The following is an 18,224-nucleotide window of genomic DNA, read 5'->3' on the forward strand; positions in this document are numbered from 1 at the left end:
AATCCATGAGAATATTAAACTAGCGCCCCAGAGAATTTGTAAGCGCCCAGTAAACTAAGAGAACATCAGACTAGTAACCTAGAGAGTTTGAATGCGCCCTGCGAACTATGGGAATATCATACTAGTGTCCCAGAGAATCGAAGAGCGCCCAGCGAGATATGTGAATATCATACTAGCGCCCCATAGAGTCTCGGAGCGCCGTGCGAACTATGAGAAAATCGGACTTGGGCCCTTGGGAGTTAAAGAGAGCCCTGCGACCTATGCGAATATTAAACTGGTGCCCGAGAGACTGAGAGCGCCCTGCGAGCAATGTGAATATCATGCTGGCGCCTCATAGGGTCATATTAGCACCATAGGGAGCTTTAGAGCACCCTGTGAGCTATGAGAAGCACCACAGCGAGTGCGGAAGTGCTCTCCGAGCTATGGGAATATCATACTAGCGCTCTAGAAAATCTTAGAGTCTCGGAGCGCCGTGCGAACTATGAGAATATCGGACTTGCGCCCTAGGGGTTTTAAGACAGCCCTGCGACCTATGCGAATATCAAACTGATGCCCGAGATACTCTGAGAGCGCCCTGCGAGCAATGTGAATATCATACTGGCGCCCCATAGAGTCATATTAGCGCCCTGTGAGCTGTGAAAAGCACCCCAGCGAGTGCTCTCCGAGCTATGGGAATATTATACTAGCGCTCCAGAGAATTTTAGAGCGCCCTACGAACTATGAGAATATTAGAATAGCGAGTTTGAGAGCGCCCTGCGAATTATGTGAATATCATAAAAACGCTCGAGAGAATCTAAGAGCGCCCTGCAATCTATGAGAATATTAGACTAGCGCCCCAGAGAATTTGTAAGCGCCCGGCAAATTAAGATAACATCAGACTAGTAACATAGAGAGTTTTGTGAAGATCATCTTAGCGCCCTGAAGAGCTTGAGAGCGCCCTGTGAGCTATGATACTACGTATCACACTGAGGCCCTAGCGAGCATGGAACCACTCTTCGAACTATGGGAATATGATACTGGTACCCCAGAGAATCTGAGAGCACCCTACGAACTATGGGAATGTCAGATTAGCGCCCTAGCGAGTTTGGGAGCGCCCTGCGAGCTATGGAAATGTTATACTGGCGCCAGAGAGAATCTGAGAGCGCCATGCGAGCGCTGAGAATATAAAGCTAATCTCGAGAGTTTGAGAGCGCCCAGCGTGCTATGGGAATGTTATGCTGGCGCTCGAGAGAATCAAAGAGCGCCCTACGAGCTATGTGAATATTATACTTGCGCCCTATAGAGTCATACTAGCGCCCTAGCTAGTCTGAGAGCGTCCAGCGAGCTATGAGAATATCATTATAGCTATGTGGATATCACAATAGCACCCCATAGGGTCTCGGAGCGTACTGCGGACTATGAGAATATCAGACTAGCGCCAATGTTAGTTTTAAAGTACCCGGCGAGCTATGGGAATATCACACTGGCGCCCCAGAGAATCTGAGAGCGCCCTGCAAACTATGAGAATATCAGACTACCCTACAGAGTTTGAGAGCACCCTGCGAGCTATGGGAATATCATGCTGGCGCTCGAGAGAATCTGAGCGCGCCTCGCGCGCTATGCGAATATCATACTAGCGCCCCATAGTCATACTAGCGCCCTAGAGAGCTTGAAATCGATTTGCGAGCTATGAGAATATTATACTAGCGCCCTAACGAGCATGGAAGCGCTCTTCGAGCTATGGGAATATCATACGAGCGGCCCAGAGAGTGTGAAAGCGCCCTACGAACAATGAAAATATCAAACTAGCCCCTTGTGAGTTCGAGAGTGCCCTACGAGCTATGGGAATATCATGCTGGCGCTCGAGAGAATCTGAGAGCGCCATGATATGCTGGCTGCGAGATATGTGAATATCATTCTAGCACCCCATATAGCCATACTAGCGCCCTGCGAGCTATAAGAATACCATACTAGCGCGTCCGCGAGTGTCAAAGCGCTCTCCGAGCTATGGGAATATCATACTGGCATTTTAGAGAGTCCGAAAGCGCCCAGCGAACAATGATAATATCAGACTAGCGCTCTCAAGAGTTTGAGATTACCCTACGAGCTATGGGAACAAAATGCTTGCGCCAGAGAGAATCTGAGAGCGCCCTGCGAGCAATGGGAATATCATACTAGCGCCCCATAGAGCCATACTAACGCCCTAGAGAGTTTGAAATCGGCCTGGAGCTATGAGAATATTAAACTAGCGCCCTAGTAAGTTTTGGAGTGCCATGCGAGCTATGGGAATATCGTACTGGCGCCCCAGAGAATCCGAGAGCGCACTGCGAACTATAGGAATATTAGACTAACGCCCCAAAGAAGCTGTGAGCGCCCTGCGAACTATGAAAATATCGAACTACCGCCTGAAGAGTTTGGGCGCGCCCTGCGAGCTATTGGAATATCATACTGACGCTCGAGAGAATCTGAGAGCGCCCTGCGAGCTATGGGAATACCATACTAGCTCCCCATACAGTTATACTAGCGCCCTAGAGAGCTATGATAATATCGAACTAGCACCCTAGTGAGTTTGAAAGTGTTTATGCTAGCGCTCCAGAAAATTCATGAGCGCCCTGCAAACTAAGAGAATATCGAACTAGCGCCCAAGAGAGTTCGAGAGCGTCCTGCGAGCTATGGGAATATCATGTTGGCGCTCGAGTGAATCTGAGAGCGCCTCGCGAGCTATGTTAATATTTTATTAGCGCCCCATAATAATATTAGCGCCCTAGAAAGCTTGAAATCGATCTGCGAGCTATGAGAATATTATACTAGCGCCCCAGCGACCAAGGATGCGCTCTCCGAGTATCATGTAGCGCCCCAGAGAGTCCGAAAGAGAAGAATCTGAGAGCGCCCTGCGGACGATGAGAGTTTCATAATATCCTAGAGAGTTTGAGAGCGCCCTGCGAGGAATATCATGCTGGTGCTCAAGGGATTCTGAGAGCGCCCTGCGAGCTCTGTGAATATCAGAGCCCTGAAGAGCTTGAGAGCGCCTTGTGAGCTATGATATTATATATCATACTGGGGCCCTAGCGAGTATGAAAGCATTCTGCGAGCTATGGGAATATCATACTGGCACCCCAGAGAATCTGAAAGCGCCCTACGAACTGTGGGAATGTCAGATTAGCGCCCTGCGAGCTATGGAAATATCATACTGGCGCCAGAGAGAATCTGAGAGCGCCCTGCGAGCGATGAGAATATAAGGCTACCCTAGAGAGTTTGAGAGCGCCCAGCGTGCTATGGGAATGTTATGCTGGCGCTCTAGAGAACCTGAGAGCGCCCTGCGAGCTATGTGAATACCATACTTGCGCCCCATAGAGTCATACTAGCGCCCTGGAGAGACTGAGAGCGCCCAACGAGCTATGAGAATATCGTAATAGCACCCCAGCGAGTGTGGAAGCGCTCTCCGAGCTATGTGGATATCACAATAGCACCCCATAGGGTCTCGGAGTGCCCTGCGAGCTTTGAAAATGACAAACTAGTGCCCTTGCGAGTCTGAGAGCACCCTGCGAATATCATACTGGCGCCCCATAGAGTCATATTAGCGCCCTGTGAGCTGTGAAAAGCACCCCAGCGAGTGCGGAAGCGCTCTCCGAGCTATGGTAATATTATACTAGCGCTCCAGAGAATCTTAGAGCGCCCTACGAACTATGAGAATATTAGACTAGCGCCCTAGCAAGTTTGAGAGCGCCCTGCGAATTATGTGAATATCGTAAAAGCGCTCGAGAGAATCTAAGAGTGCCCTGCAATCTATGAGAATATTAGATTAGCGCCCCAGAGAATTTGTAAGCGCCCGGCAAATTAAGATAACATATTAGAGAGTTTTGTGAATATCATACTAGCACCCTGAAGAGCTTGAGAGCGCCCTGAGAGCTTTGAAAATGACAAACTAGTGCCCCTGCGAGTCTGAGAGCACCCTGCGAGCTATCGGAATATCATACTAGCATCCTATGAGTTTTGCAAATATCATATTGGCGCCCCAGAGAGTGTGGAAGCGCCCTGCAAGCGATGGGAACATCAGACTATCGTCCGAGAGAATCTGAGAGCGCCTTGCGTGACTTGTAAGTATCAAACTAATGTAGAAATGCTCTGCGAGGTGTGGGAATATCATACTAGTGCTTTCAAGTATCTAAGAGTATCCTATGATCATATCATACCAGTACCCCATACAGTCTGGGATCGCCATGTGAGTTATGAAAATATCATACTAGCGCGGCAGGGAGTTTGACAATACCCTACGAGTTTGAATAGATTCACAAAATTCCAATTAGCTGGGATCATTAAATTTGCCTTCCAGAATGATAAGGCCAACGGAATTTTTTTTTTTGGCTCAAAAAATTTTTTTTTCGGTTCCAGGAGCTGGTTAGTCGCCGACTAACCGTGACTAACCGCAACTACAGCACTGCCTAAGAACCTTGACGAACTCAAACCTAATATACGAGTTGAAACTGCTGCGATTAAGCCCGAAATGCTGCCCAATCCCGATCAGAAACACATAACAGAAATATTTCAGAACTATAACTCGCATTGTTACTTGTTATAAATTTCTGTCATTTTAACTACTAACGAGACCTAATTTATAACACAATATGCTACAAAAAATGTGTTCTGTTATAATCTTGTTATTTCATTCTGATCGCATGCAAAATGCCCGCAAAAGAGCTGCTTTTTGTGTATCAAATGGGGGTGGTCATTTAATCGACGTTGTATTCTGCGCCTGATTTATAATAAATGGCATAAAATATCCTAAAAAAACTTCTTTACTTGTGAAAATCGGCTGAAAATGGCAGAGTTGTGCAATGTTAAAAAAGGATACATCCAGCTGGCGCACCCTTTATATATACGGTGTTTGAGTGGGATGAAAAAAGGATATATGATGAATATGTGCTCTATCACCCTATTTATTGCCGTTGTTTAGATGTGAATGTTGGTGCCCGAATACTCACGAACTATACAGTATTTGGTACGTTTCGAAGAGTGAACTCTGCCACAGAAGCGAACACTGCACGCCAGTGTAGAACACCATCAGCAGCAGCTTGACGATGAATCCTTGCTGAAGGAAGGCCGAAACAGCTGCCAAACTGACCGCACACATGTACAGGTATACCGGTGCTACCGGAGCGTAGCCTACCTCGTACATAACTGTCTCGGTGGTATTGTTAATCAGATGAACGTCTGCTATCACCAGATCATCGAAATTTATCTGTATTTATGTACAAAGCGTAATTAGGGTTTATCATTTTGTTAGATAATCATCACTCTATTACCACACTAAATATGGCACAAGCTGCAATCAGCGCTGTCGAAATTAGAAATATTGCTATTCGAAGGGTTCTGCTAGCGGCGATTACTTGGCCGGGGCCACTGTTGCCGGGTGGAGACATTTCCGACATCTGGTAGTTACTAAGATATAAAAATAGACCTAATGCTACGGTTGTTGCACTGAGTGAACCGATAACGACTACATTGCTGGAACACGAGAAAGGAAATTAAATTCAAATTAGGTTCAACGTGACCGGAAAAAACACTGTTTCAAGCACGTGATAAGCCAGCGTGTAGGTCGCTTACCTTTTAAATATTACTATTTGTATCAGTCCAATCGATAGAAACAAAACGAACGAACAGATGAGATCAAACCGAAAGTTAGGGTCTGGCTGAGCGCGGTACATAGCTTCCCGGTCCGTGTTTCGGTACACCATGATCACCGGCTTCAGCTCCTTTGGCAATCCCCAGCACTGGCACTCGCTGCAGTGCTCATCTTCCGGCAGAATATTGGATTCAATCATGGCGATGCTCTGAACGAGATAAAAACCGTTTTACTTGCTACTCGCAAAAAAAAAATCCCTGGAGGGGTAAAAAAACATACCGCTAGTCCGATGTTTCTCGCCATTTTCGAATCCGTAATGTTTGCAAACGGCTTGTCTGCTCCCCAGCATTCGACGTACTTGGTCATCCTGGTGGACGGTCGGTTGCGCATCAGTGGCCCGGGGGTGGACACCATAGGCGACCGGAGGCAGTCTATGTTGGTAATCGACATTTTTCGCATGTCACCGAAAATGGAACTGTTCGACTTTCGTCGCTCGGCAAACGCAATCAAGCCTGTGAATGAAGCGAATGGGAAGGGTATTTAAAAGTGTGTTAGAAATCTATTGATTGGAAGTTGATAGGTTTTATGTACGCACTAGTAACTAAACTAGTCACAGCTGGTGGAAATTTTAGAGTTTATGACTTTACAAATGACTTATTTGAGAGTCAGTTTTTCAAAAGGTGGCACCCCTTTGATCGAGAGGTCGTATTGATGTGTTCTGATTTTGATGTAAATTTCAGCATTTGTTTGTACATATGTGGGATGGGCTTCGGTCAAATATTAAAGTCCTACTTTGAGAGGAAGTGGGGTAAAACGGGTATTGATTTTTTTTTAATTGTAAAACTCTGGTTTATTTAATAAAATCTAATTCTGCTTAGTTTTTCTGACAGGGCTTTGTGAGGGGTTGAAAAAAGGATATAACTTTTTGATTTGTAATCGGTACATTGAAATGCAGTAATATTTTACTTTGAAAAGATGACAATTTTGAAAACGTTATAGATTTTTGCAATAACCTATGTGAGGGTAGGATGGATGAATTTTTAAGTACACTTAGGACTACAAGCTCGTGGTAATAACGTTTTGAGTGTCTCTAAAATCGCGAAATACTATTTTTTTCAGACACTTCGTATTTTCAAAATATATTTTTAATCTGGGTTTTTTTCCAACCAATTCTTCATTCAAAATTCCGCCATTTCCAGATTCCTCAAATGACTCTAACCCAATTTGATGGATTATAGTTATATAATTCGTCGAAAAACTAGGTGCTTAGCATTTATAAATTTTATAGCGCAGAAAAATTTTCCACGATGAAATTTTCCAGATGATGAACTCCCAGTTCAAAATCTATGAATACTCTGGTTTCTGTCGTGGATGCAGGGACATATGTTCAGAAAAGCTATTTCAAGACCAGTTAGGGCAATATCCACATCTACCGCGAGATTCAACAAAGCCACCCAGTCGGTTGAGCATAAGATTGTTATGCGTGACATTCTATAATAACTGGGCTGTCAACATTACTTAGAAACGTTTCAGAAAAGAACAATGTCCCCAATGCATTCTTTGAGCAAACAGGGGTTACAAATGAATCGATTTTTCGTAGCGAGGGAGACAAATAGGATCTCTGTATGGTAACATACGACCGATCTTGGATGACCCGGATTACGATTCCGTTTCCGATTCCGGCGGTATAATAGTATTTCTCATAATATAGTTCAAGCAACAATGTGGTCAATCAATGAAACTGTATTGTAATATTTGTAATATGCTTGAAAGTTTATATAAAATCCCATCTAAAATGATACTCTGATGCAAATACTGATCCTGCATTCTACATGAAAATCATCCGGAAGATCCGGAACATCCGTAAAAGTGGCCAGTTATACGAATGTTCCAGATCTTCCGAAATCGTAATCCGGGACATCCAAGATCGGTCGTGTCATGTCCAAATTTAATCTATGCATTCTCATTTTTGTTTTGTTTGTGTTTATAATTTGTATTCTGTCAATCAACCTGTGATTTATGATGACGGCTCTGCATACATCTATGGATGTGAAACATGACCACATTCGGCACCGATTACCACTGACCAACCAGGTCAAAAACTGTAATATTTACCAGAAACTGAAAATTTGAACTCTAACAAACAATTTAAGTACCAGTTCATGTAGATTTAGTTGAAAATGTGTCCTAAAACTGAGGTCGAAATCGGGGTCAATACGACCCGCTAACACCATATTCGTAAAAAGTGCAGGGCAACGTTATTGTTGTACGCGACTAAAATTCCTCTGTAACGTATAGCATCAGCAGGTACAGGCAGCTGATAGACATGTGTGTGTCGAAATAAGAAAATTGATGATGTGCATATATTGAAATGTAAACGGTTCCTAGAATAAAATTATTCAGTCCAAGAAAGACCACCGCCGTGGGCGGTTTGTTCGACATAAGCATAGTTTTTATTATTCAGGCCGTATTCCCGAGCAAATACTCATGGGTTCAATCACCACTCAGCCCCTTGAAAAGTGCATGCATATGGTCCGTGCCAATTTTCACAACCATCAAAGCATCATAAAATGGACTCAATAACCCATACATATACCAACGTATGGTTTTTATATGGGATCTACCGGACCATGGTGATGGTGTTTTCATAGGTTGAACCCATTTCAAACACCCATGTCCAACCCCATGAGTATGGGAATAATATGGGCTTTACGTTTTCTCGGGTTGACCGTGTATCCATATCTGATTGTGACCAGAAAATTCGTCGCATACGTATTGTTCGTCGATCTGTGTACCTAAAATATCTGGTATCCCTTCTACTGACTGCCGTACAAAACACAACGTAGAGACCTATCATTGGCGCGATCAGAAGGTTAAATAAAACAGTTAGTTCGTGTAATGATGCCCTTTATAAAATTTAGTCGCGTTACCCCATCATAAAAGGTTGCTTTGTTTTCATCACCGCTAGCAAATTTGGTATGAATGGTCATCGATTTTTTTCGGTGAAAATTGAAACAAATTGCATTTTACCGGACGTTTCGACCTACGATGTACAGTCATCCTCAGCGGTTTATTGCTAACAACGTTTACACAATGAACAATCACATTTTCAACTCCACTCCAATTTGTTTTAATTTTCACCGAAAAAGAATCAATGACCGTTCATACCATCATAAAATGACAACAATCTAATCTTTATCGTTTTAAAGACGTAAAAGAAACTTCTTTAGTGTCTTTGGATCATCGAATAGCCCTCAATAAAAAAGTTTTCCTAACAACAACTTTTGTCATTTTTTTATAAATCATACTATTCGCAGTCAAAAACGCAGCTTTTTGCATATGATTTTAAACGCCATTTAATATCTAAATACTCATAACAAAAATTTTCTAATATTTAGTTGTTCTCGAGATATTTTAAATTTTGTTTTTCAATACAATTATTTCGGTTTATTACGACCTTTTCATAAGTTATTCGCGTTTTTTTCCATCAATAGCATTAGGTTTTTTCAAAAGGCCCATATTTTTTTCTCTTAGACATTAAGTGATATTGTAAACTATTTGAAAGCTATACGAAAACAATCAAAATATTATTCCACCATAGGGTGTTATGATTAAACTTTATAGTTAAATCATATTCTGGTTGTTTTCATGTAGCTTTCAAATGGTTTACAATATCGCCTTGATGTTAAAAAGAAAGTTACAGGAAATGATATGGGCCCTTTGAAGAACCTATTGTTGTTGATAGAGAAAAGCGAATAACTCATGAAAAGGTCGTAATAAAACAGATTAAAGGGGCCATCAATATACCACGTGGAAAATTTGGGGGAGGGGAGGGGTCACGAGAAAGTCCACGTTTGTCCATGGGTGGGTGAGGGTATGGGAAATGTCCACGTGAACTTTTCGTTACAGTTCAGTCATTTAAAAGAAAATGTAAAAACATTGGATCGTCGTTGACGTGAGCGCTTTCCTTAAAATTTTCAAGATTGTGAAATACTTATAAAAGTATAGTGTGTAAGTGTGCATGCAAGTGTAAAAGTTGAAGACATCGTTTACAACTATTATCAAAAAATCAGAGGAAATGTTACGAAACAAACAAAAATTCTCTTTGAATCAGTTAATTCAATCTTCTATACCTTGATCAAATCCCACTAACTTTAAAATTTGAAGCTTGTGGTCGAAATTAAGAGCAAATTCAAGAACCTGTAGATTACTTAAATTTTGTGTTATTATGATGAATCTTTAAAACGTATAAATGAATTTCCGTGGAAATTTCACAAAATACTAAAGAAGTTTGAATGCCATTTTGTAGTTGAAGTTTGAACGATTTTCAGTCCTTCTGCATCATAGTAATCTAACTCATTGGAAAATTTTCTGAAAACCCATTTTTATGAAATTACCCGATTTTTTTGGAAAGTTCACGTGGACATCGCAGGGAGTGGGTAGGGGTACAGGAATTGTTTTTTGTCCACGTGACTGTGTTGTTAAAACAGAATTTAAAATATCTCGAGAACTACCACCTTTCAGAATTTTTTATGAGCATTTTGATTTAAAATAGCGCTTATATCATATGCAAAAAGAAAATTGTATTTTTGACTGTAGTATGAATTATAAAAATATGGCAAAAGTTGTTGTTAGAAATACTTTTTATTGAAAGTTTCTCCATGAACCAAATACACTGAAAAAGTTTATGATGGGGTAACGCGAATAAATTTAAAAAAATGGCACCATTATACGAAATAAATGTTTATGTTGGAGTAAAATTTCAAGTATCTCTACAACCATTGCATTTTGGAAGATTTTTGTCATATGCATTTTGATTTAAAATAATACTTAGAATCATATTCTGTAAAACAATTATTGTTTAGCATGAAATTTGAAAACATATATAAAGTTATAGTTAGAAAAAAAATTACCGATAAGTTCTCCATCATGCAATCACATTCAAAACATTTCTTTGCTCTTTAGGGTTTCTTGAAAAAATATAAAAAAATAATAAAATGTTTTTTTGCAATTTAAATTTTATGCACAAATTTTTGTTTTTGTAAAAAATGACAAAACATTTTTTTCAGCGCATATGTTTTCGTACAGATAGGTTGACTGTTTAAAATACAGTAATCGAAATAAAATTGAATTTATTGCGCGTAAAAACATCTACGTTCTTTTGAAAAATTGCTTGACTATGGAAAATGTGTAGTCTTCCATGCCGGTGAAACCTGTGTAGTTTCATTGGAATCTAAGATGGTCGGCAACGATTTTAAAGATATTCGGACGGATCTTCGGAGAATTTTTCATAAACGACAGAATACTGTGAAGAAATCACGTGTGCGGAAGCGCTATACTCAACTGTTGATGAAACCGCATTGTTCTGGAAGACGAGATTTATGCGAAAGAAAATTTCCGGCAGCAGTAGACGATGTTTTCGCTTGCTGAAAAAAATATGATTTGGCAGGCAATTCGCTCGTGCGGAAAGCAGAGCATCCCGTACGTGAGAACCTGAACGGTCAATGGGCAAGTGTACTTGGAAAAATACCTTCAAAAGCGTCTACTTCTCACGATGGCTCTCCACTTTTCTGGCTAAATGCAATCTCGAATCATTACTCGAAAGATGTTCTGGAGTTGCAAAGGAGGCAAATTTCTTACTACAGGATCTTAATCCCTCGAACGCACTGGAATTGCTGTCAATTGAAAAATATTGGACTCTCATGAAGCAGGCTCTTTAGAGGCATCCTACGGAAGTGAAATCGAAAGCAGAAAAGGAAAGAGTGGAACTCTACACAAAAACAAGTTGGCCCAAACATTGTACAAGACCTTATGAGCAGTTTTAAGAGGAAGGTGTATTAGGATATTGCTATGATATTTAGTAAAACGAGCACGAAAAAAATCAATAGTATGCTTCATTTTATTCACTGAAAGTTTGAAAACGATGGTGAGTTTTGACGTTTGAGTTTTCTTGGTAAGCCATTTGATTCCATTCACTCTTTAATTCGCCCGTTTGAAATTCTCTATGTACGAGGATTTCATTTGCATAAACCCAGTGATTTTAGGCGGTTTCTTTGTAAGCTTACGAAAAGGTGACAAACCTCTAGTAATTATCGTATTACCCGGCCGGGCTAAAAGTGTAACGCCGGCCCTTCTATCGCGTACGGTTTGCTGATTTTTTTCATCTCGTCCGTAATCTCTCTGTCAACTGTATAACTTAGCGGATTTAACAATACACTCTAAAGAGAGGCTGGCCCAAATTTGTTATATTTCAGTGAAGCACAAAAAATGTTTAATAGAACTGGTTAGGAAAGTTTGAAAGTGTCGCTATAATTATCGACTCACCTTTAATCTAGAATGATTATAATGTTTAATTTTTAATCGCGGTAAAATCAAACCCCCCTCCTAACTGTTGCCTAAACAAAAAGAAGTGGCTCATAAACTAGGAAAATACATGATAAGGCTAAACTGTTTAGTTATAACTTTTTCCAACGAGCGCTTGCCACAACAACAAGTCGCTGCCGCCGCTAATTTAACTCCTTCTCTAGGACGAACCATCAACCGAATTTGTGTCGATAATGCTGCCATTCTTGCAGCAAATGCCAAACTGAAAGCATCTTGTTCCCCAGGTCCAGATGGTGTTCCCTCGATTTTTGTCAAAAAGTGCATCAGCGGGCTTCTTGAACCACTTCGGCGAGTCTTCGAGCTATCACTCATTACTGGTACATTCCCTTCCTGCTGGAAAGCAGCGCACATGTTTCCAGTTCATAAAAAAGGAAACAAATCGAACATTGACAATTATCGGGGAATCTCGTGTTTAAGTGCTGTATCAAAACTGTTCGAGCTGGTTGTGTTAGATCCTATTTTCTTTCACTGCAAACACTACATTGCAGATGACCAACACGGTTTCATGCCTAAACGATCGACAACGACAAACCCGCTCTCGTTCACAACATATGTAATGGATGGATTCGCTGACGGATTGCAAACCGATGCTATTTATATGGATCTATCTGCGGCCTTCGACAAAATCAACCATGATATCGCAATAGCGAAGCTGGAAAAACTCGGCATTCATGGACAACTTCTGCGCTGGTTTCGTTCCTACCTCGATGGAAGGCAACTCCAAATCAGCATTAAGGACTGTCTATCTGCACCATTCTTCGCTACATCCGGCATACCACAAGGAAGCCATCTCGGTCCAGTAATATTCCTCCTCTACTTTAATGACGTCAATTTCACATTACAAGGACCCCGCCTTTCTTTCGCCGACGACATGAAAATTTTTCAACAAATACGGGATAAAACCGATGCCGAGCTTCTTCAGAGGGATCTGGACAGCTTTAGCACGTGGTGTGATCAAAACAGAATGGTTTTAAACCCGAGCAAATGCTCAATCGTTACGTTCACGCGGAAACGCCAACCGACTCAGTTTAACTACCATTTCTTCGGCTCGAGCATTCCAAGACACTCTCACATCAAAGATCTCGGAGTCATCATGGATTCGGCATTAACATTCAAACCACATACGTCATACATCGTGGATAAGGCATCACGACAGCTTGGGTTCATCTTCCGAATAGCGAAAAACTTCAGGGACGTATATTGTCTTAAATCGCTTTACTGCGCGTTGGTCCGCTCAACGTTAGAATATTGTTCAGCTGTTTGGAATCCGTACTACCAGAACGGGATTGACAGAATCGAGGCTGTCCAACGCAGGTTCATACGCTTCGCCCTTCGTCATCTCCCATGGCGAAATAGATTTCAGCTGCCGAGCTATGAAAACCGTTGCCAGCTGATACACCTCGATACACTCAGCATTCGGAGGGACTGCTCTCGAGCCCTGTTCGTCTCGGACTTACTCTCTGCCAGAGTGGATTGCCCTACAATCCTCGGACGTCTGGATCTTCAAGCCCGCGTTCGAGCTCTACGTAATAACTCCCTTCTGCGAGTTCCATTCAGGAGAACCAACTATGGTTGCCAGAGCGCTGTAACCGGACTCCAACGAATTTTTAACAGTGTGGCGACGGCCTTCGACTTCAACCGGACGCGGAATGCTATAAAAGCGAAAATGTTGTCAATTTTAAAATGTAATTAGTTTAAGCAACCACCATTGGGGCCAAGGGGCTTGTTGGTGAAGGTAATAAACATAAACATAAACATAGTAGAAAGTTAAATTTCCTGCTCACTTTGCATCCAGAACCACTGTGCAGTGGTTTATTTGTTTATTTGGTGTATCCCCTTAAAACATCATATCTATACAATATAACAATCTACACACATTAAAATATCAATTTTACCTTTCAGTACAATGTGGCATTGTAAAATGAGACAGAATAATCGGATTTAATTACGCACTGTCCGTAAATAGATAGATACTAACGCCTAAATTGAGTTTTCAACAGTAAATTATGATTTTGATCATCACTGCTTTGTAGCTGAATCATTAATTCGGCCCACGTTTGCCAAACCCCAGCTCGATATGTAAGGATCGTATTGTTGCCGTTAGCAGTTGAAATCGAATTTACCACTGATGCGAGCGAGCATTCCAAGAATAATAAAATTGCAATCGTACCGAAAAATTTCTTTCGTTTAGCTTCGTCCCTCCTGGATGGCAAAATCAACAACAAGAAAACCGTGTGCTCTTACCTTGCACCGAAAGCTTCCGGCTGCCGACCCGCTCGGGCAGATGTCCGTTTGTGGTGATGGGTTCAACTGGCAGTGTGAGACAGGACTTTTTGCATGGCTCCTGCTGGTCTCCATCGTCGCCGTTTTCAGTCGTTTCCTCGTTGATTGTCTCGGTGGTTATTGTGATGCTGGCTTGTTTGATGAGTGGCGATGGCGATGGCGGTGGAATGGGGCTAACTGGAACCGGCAGCATGGATACGGGAACCGGAGGCGGTAGTAGCTGTTCCTGCTCCTCGGGAATGGCGGTTGGTGAAATGGAAGCATGAGACCGCCGCAGATCGTCCGGAGTTTTTGGTGTTCGCGGTGTTTTCGGTGGTTCGCCTAGGGATGCGGTATCCAACGAATCCGGCTCGTTGATTTGGATGGTTGTCGTGGGCGATGGGGAGTGCGTGTTTGAAATGGGTGATGCCCTTAGGAGGTCGTTCGTCAGCTTCTGTAACGAATTTCAAACGAAACGGAAAGGCGAAAAAAATTAATGAGATATGTTTTGAATTGAAAATGAGAAGACAGTCTAGCATCGTAGTGTTTTTGTATTGATAAATGTACATTATTCAACCATCTGTGTGAATTGTATGAGGGATATTGAATTAGTAATGTGATATTTAATGTATATTTATTTTGGAATTTGGCCGCTACCTTTTAGTTACAGTGGCACTTCAAGTCGTCTACGTAACGAGAAACGAATAATAGCGGTTTGATCGGAATGCATTGTTTACTCAGTTAAATTTTCCTCAGGATTTATTGTGACGTTCAAAGCTTATAAAAGATGCAAGGTTTCAATTTTCAAAATCGATTGGTTGTCGGATTCTGATAAGAGGAACTTGAAGCGCCACTCCAATAACTAATTTAAAATCGACGGGCATATCGTAGTCGGTAACTCGATTGCTTAGTACGCAGCTCACTTGGGTTCGATTCCCAACCCCGCGGTTAGAGATTTTTGCAAAAGAAATTTCTCTAACTCGAAAAGAGGCGAATGACTCTAAGGTTAAAACCTCTATAATGCAAAATAAAATAAATTTTGTCAAATCGGCTTAAAAAATCCAAACATCGAACCGAAAATATTACATGGAGAAATGTTTAAAAATACGAAAACTTTTATTCAGCGAACAAAAATAAAATCGTACGACTAACGAAATCGTTCAATGTATGAAAAATAAATTTGCCCTTTCCAAAAATATTTGTTCTATACACTGAAACATTATTAGAAGTACAAAACACCGTAATATTGATTTTTCCTTAATCATTGTGAACCGGAAATTTAATTTAGCAGTTTGAAATTTCATTTTGAAAGCAATATATTTGGGAAATACACGTGTTTCAATAATAAATAATTCGTCTCGATATGGACACTGGACAGTATTAAATTAATTGCACTAAATAGCTGAAAGACGAGAAAAGAAGATTGATTCTCCAATTTCAATATCCAAAGTGATCCGTTCGAAAAATGAATTTGAAAATGGCGCTTCGGAAAAAAATATTTTGTGCTATTTCGTTGAAAGTTGCAGCAACGCGCGACGTGTATTAGCTGTATTACATATAATCAAAAGCAGTGGAAGAACGCTCCGACTAAAAGTTATAATATGATTTCAACGGCATGTAATCAACATGCTGTAACATTGGCTTCTATGTTGTTGAAATCATACAACGAAGTAAGCGTATCCACGTAGGACTGATGTCCACAGCAATCCAGGATAGATTTTTCGCAGCGGAAAAACTTCAAATGGCGTATAACAACTGAGGAGGTTTAAACGGTCCACAGAAGTCGTTAATAAATAAAACAAATAATAGTAAGCCCAAGTAACTTCCTTGGGGAACTCATCAGGTGATGTCTATAGGAAATCCTGTCAAACGTTTAGGACATGTCAACGTATATAGCATCTGCCTGCCGCATAAGGCAGATTCCCGGACAAAAGTTTTATCTGAGCACAGCTGATCCAGTTATCTTAAGTTTGTTTAACCAGGTATTGTAATTCTCACTCACTCACGCGAGAAGAAACGATGTTCAACTTTTCCGAGATAAGATGAGTCGCAAAATTTTCCGTCTCCCCAAATAGTGTGAGAATAATTTTCCCGATAAAATTTATCAAATATTTTCTTTCTCACCGGAGAAGGTGAAAGTATTTTATTTTCTTAGAAATATCCGCAAATTATTCGGACTCATTTACTCACATGATAAATGCAATGCCTGTTTCAGAGAATCTGTATTCCTTCTTTTATAACTGTTTAAAGTTTGCTTTTGTCATATAATGAAAGGTTATCCAATCACTCTGAAAACCAACTTCTTAACTGAGGTCTACATGGCCGAGTCTCATATACCGTTCAACGCAGTTCAAGATGTGTGTGCATGTGTATATGCCAAATAATGTCACTCACTTTCTCAGCGATGGCAGGACCGTTTTTGATAGTTTTATTCAAAATAAAAGATGCGACAGCCATAGGCTGCTATTGAATTTTATTTGGATCGGAGTTCCGGTTCCGGAGTAACGGGTTGCAGAGTGCGGCTACTCATCAAATTCCCATATAAGCTGGTATCACCTTTATGTCTAAATGACGCAAAAATAGTGGATATAGTTTCCAAATTGCTGAGATTTGTTATCTCTTTGGCCATTTATGATGTAACCGGAAGCTTCAAAGAAATGAAAAAGTCTCCAAGTTAAATACAAATCTCTTTCTCCGGAATGGCTGACTCCATTTCCAAACACTTTGACCTAAATGAAAGTTATAGTATTCTTACTACTGTCCAATTTCACTTGGATCGGAATGATGTTTACAACGGTACGGGTTGAAGAGTGCGATCACACATAAAATAAAGGTTCAGGGACCATTTTTGGCATTCTCATATAAAGAAAGTCTATGCAATTAATCTGAAAACCAACTTCTTAGCCGAGGCGCATAGGGCAGAGGCTCATCTACTATTCTTCCCAGTTCGTCCAGGTTGAGAAATGTCTGTGTGCGTGTCAACTTATGTCTGTCACTTTTTTAATGTTGGCTGGGCCGATTTCACGAAAGCACTACTCAAATGAAAGGTGTAACATCGCTATTGTTTAATTGGATCGGAGTTCTGATTCCGGAGTTACGGATTAAAGAGTGTGGTCACACATTAAATGACGCAAAAAGTATGAATATATTTTCTAAATTGCTGGGATTTGTAATTTAGATTTTAGTACAACAATGACGATTCATCGTATTTGCTTACTGGGCCGTGGCCTATACGTTAAACTTTAAACGCGATTATCTCGAAATCATGTTTTTCCTCCAAAAACTTCATTGAAGTGATTAGAATTGCCGAAAAAGCTTTCAACTGATTTCATTTTTTTAATTGTACCTGAGGAAATCATGTGCGCGGAAGCTCGCATTGTCTCTTCATAGATGACAAGACTTGTGTGAAAGCAAGCTTACGGCAGCCTCTTGGGCCTTTTTGCCTTTCTCATATAAAGAAAGGCTATGCAATCACTGTAAAAATCGACTTTTTAACCGAGGCCCGGAGGGCCGAGTATCATACACCATTCGATTCAGTTCGTCGAGATCGGCAAATGTCTGTGTGTGTATGTGTGTGTGTGTGTGTGTGTGTGTGTGTGTGTGTATGTGTGTGTATGTGTGTGTGTGTCATTTAAACTCACACAATTTTCTCAGAGATGGCTGAACCGATTTTCGCAAACTTAGTTTCATCTGAAAGGTATAACGCTCCCATAAGCTGCTATTGAATTTTTAGTTGATCCGACTTCCGGTTCCGGAGTTACGGGTTGAAGAGTGCGGTCTCACAGCAAATTCCCATATAAACTGGTACCACCATAATGTTCAAATGATGTAAAACATATTAAAATTGATGTAACATTACTCTAGTTTGCGGGTCTGGATCACTAATGATCAATCAAAGCAGCTTTGACCACATTGGCCACCTATGACGGTTCATGACGCCCTCGGGGAACCCGCCAAGTTCCTAAGCTAATATCAC

General features: G+C 41.1%; 1 protein-coding gene across 16 annotated transcripts in view; it reads right to left on the minus strand.

Annotated features, from left to right (window-relative positions):
- The window catches only part of LOC131692299 (adenylate cyclase type 2), a 213,286-nt gene that overhangs the window by 44,039 nt on the left and 151,023 nt on the right, over window positions 1-18,224 (minus strand). For 15 of the 16 annotated variants that reach the window (XM_058979272.1, XM_058979270.1, XM_058979269.1 and 12 more), the window contains 5 exons: window positions 14,231-14,702; window positions 5,882-6,114; window positions 5,584-5,810; window positions 5,283-5,484; window positions 4,962-5,218 (listed from right to left, as the gene is read on the minus strand). In XM_058979272.1, coding sequence (XP_058835255.1) covers window positions 4,962-5,218; window positions 5,283-5,484; window positions 5,584-5,810; window positions 5,882-6,114; window positions 14,231-14,702 — 1,391 coding nt within the window. The remainder of the gene's footprint in view (window positions 1-4,961; window positions 5,219-5,282; window positions 5,485-5,583; window positions 5,811-5,881; window positions 6,115-14,230; window positions 14,703-18,224) is intronic. The other variant, XM_058979271.1, reaches the window with a different exon arrangement.

Source organism: Topomyia yanbarensis, chromosome 3 (genome assembly GCF_030247195.1).
Source record: "Topomyia yanbarensis strain Yona2022 chromosome 3, ASM3024719v1, whole genome shotgun sequence".
NCBI classification, from domain to species: Eukaryota; Metazoa; Arthropoda; class Insecta; order Diptera; family Culicidae; genus Topomyia; species Topomyia yanbarensis.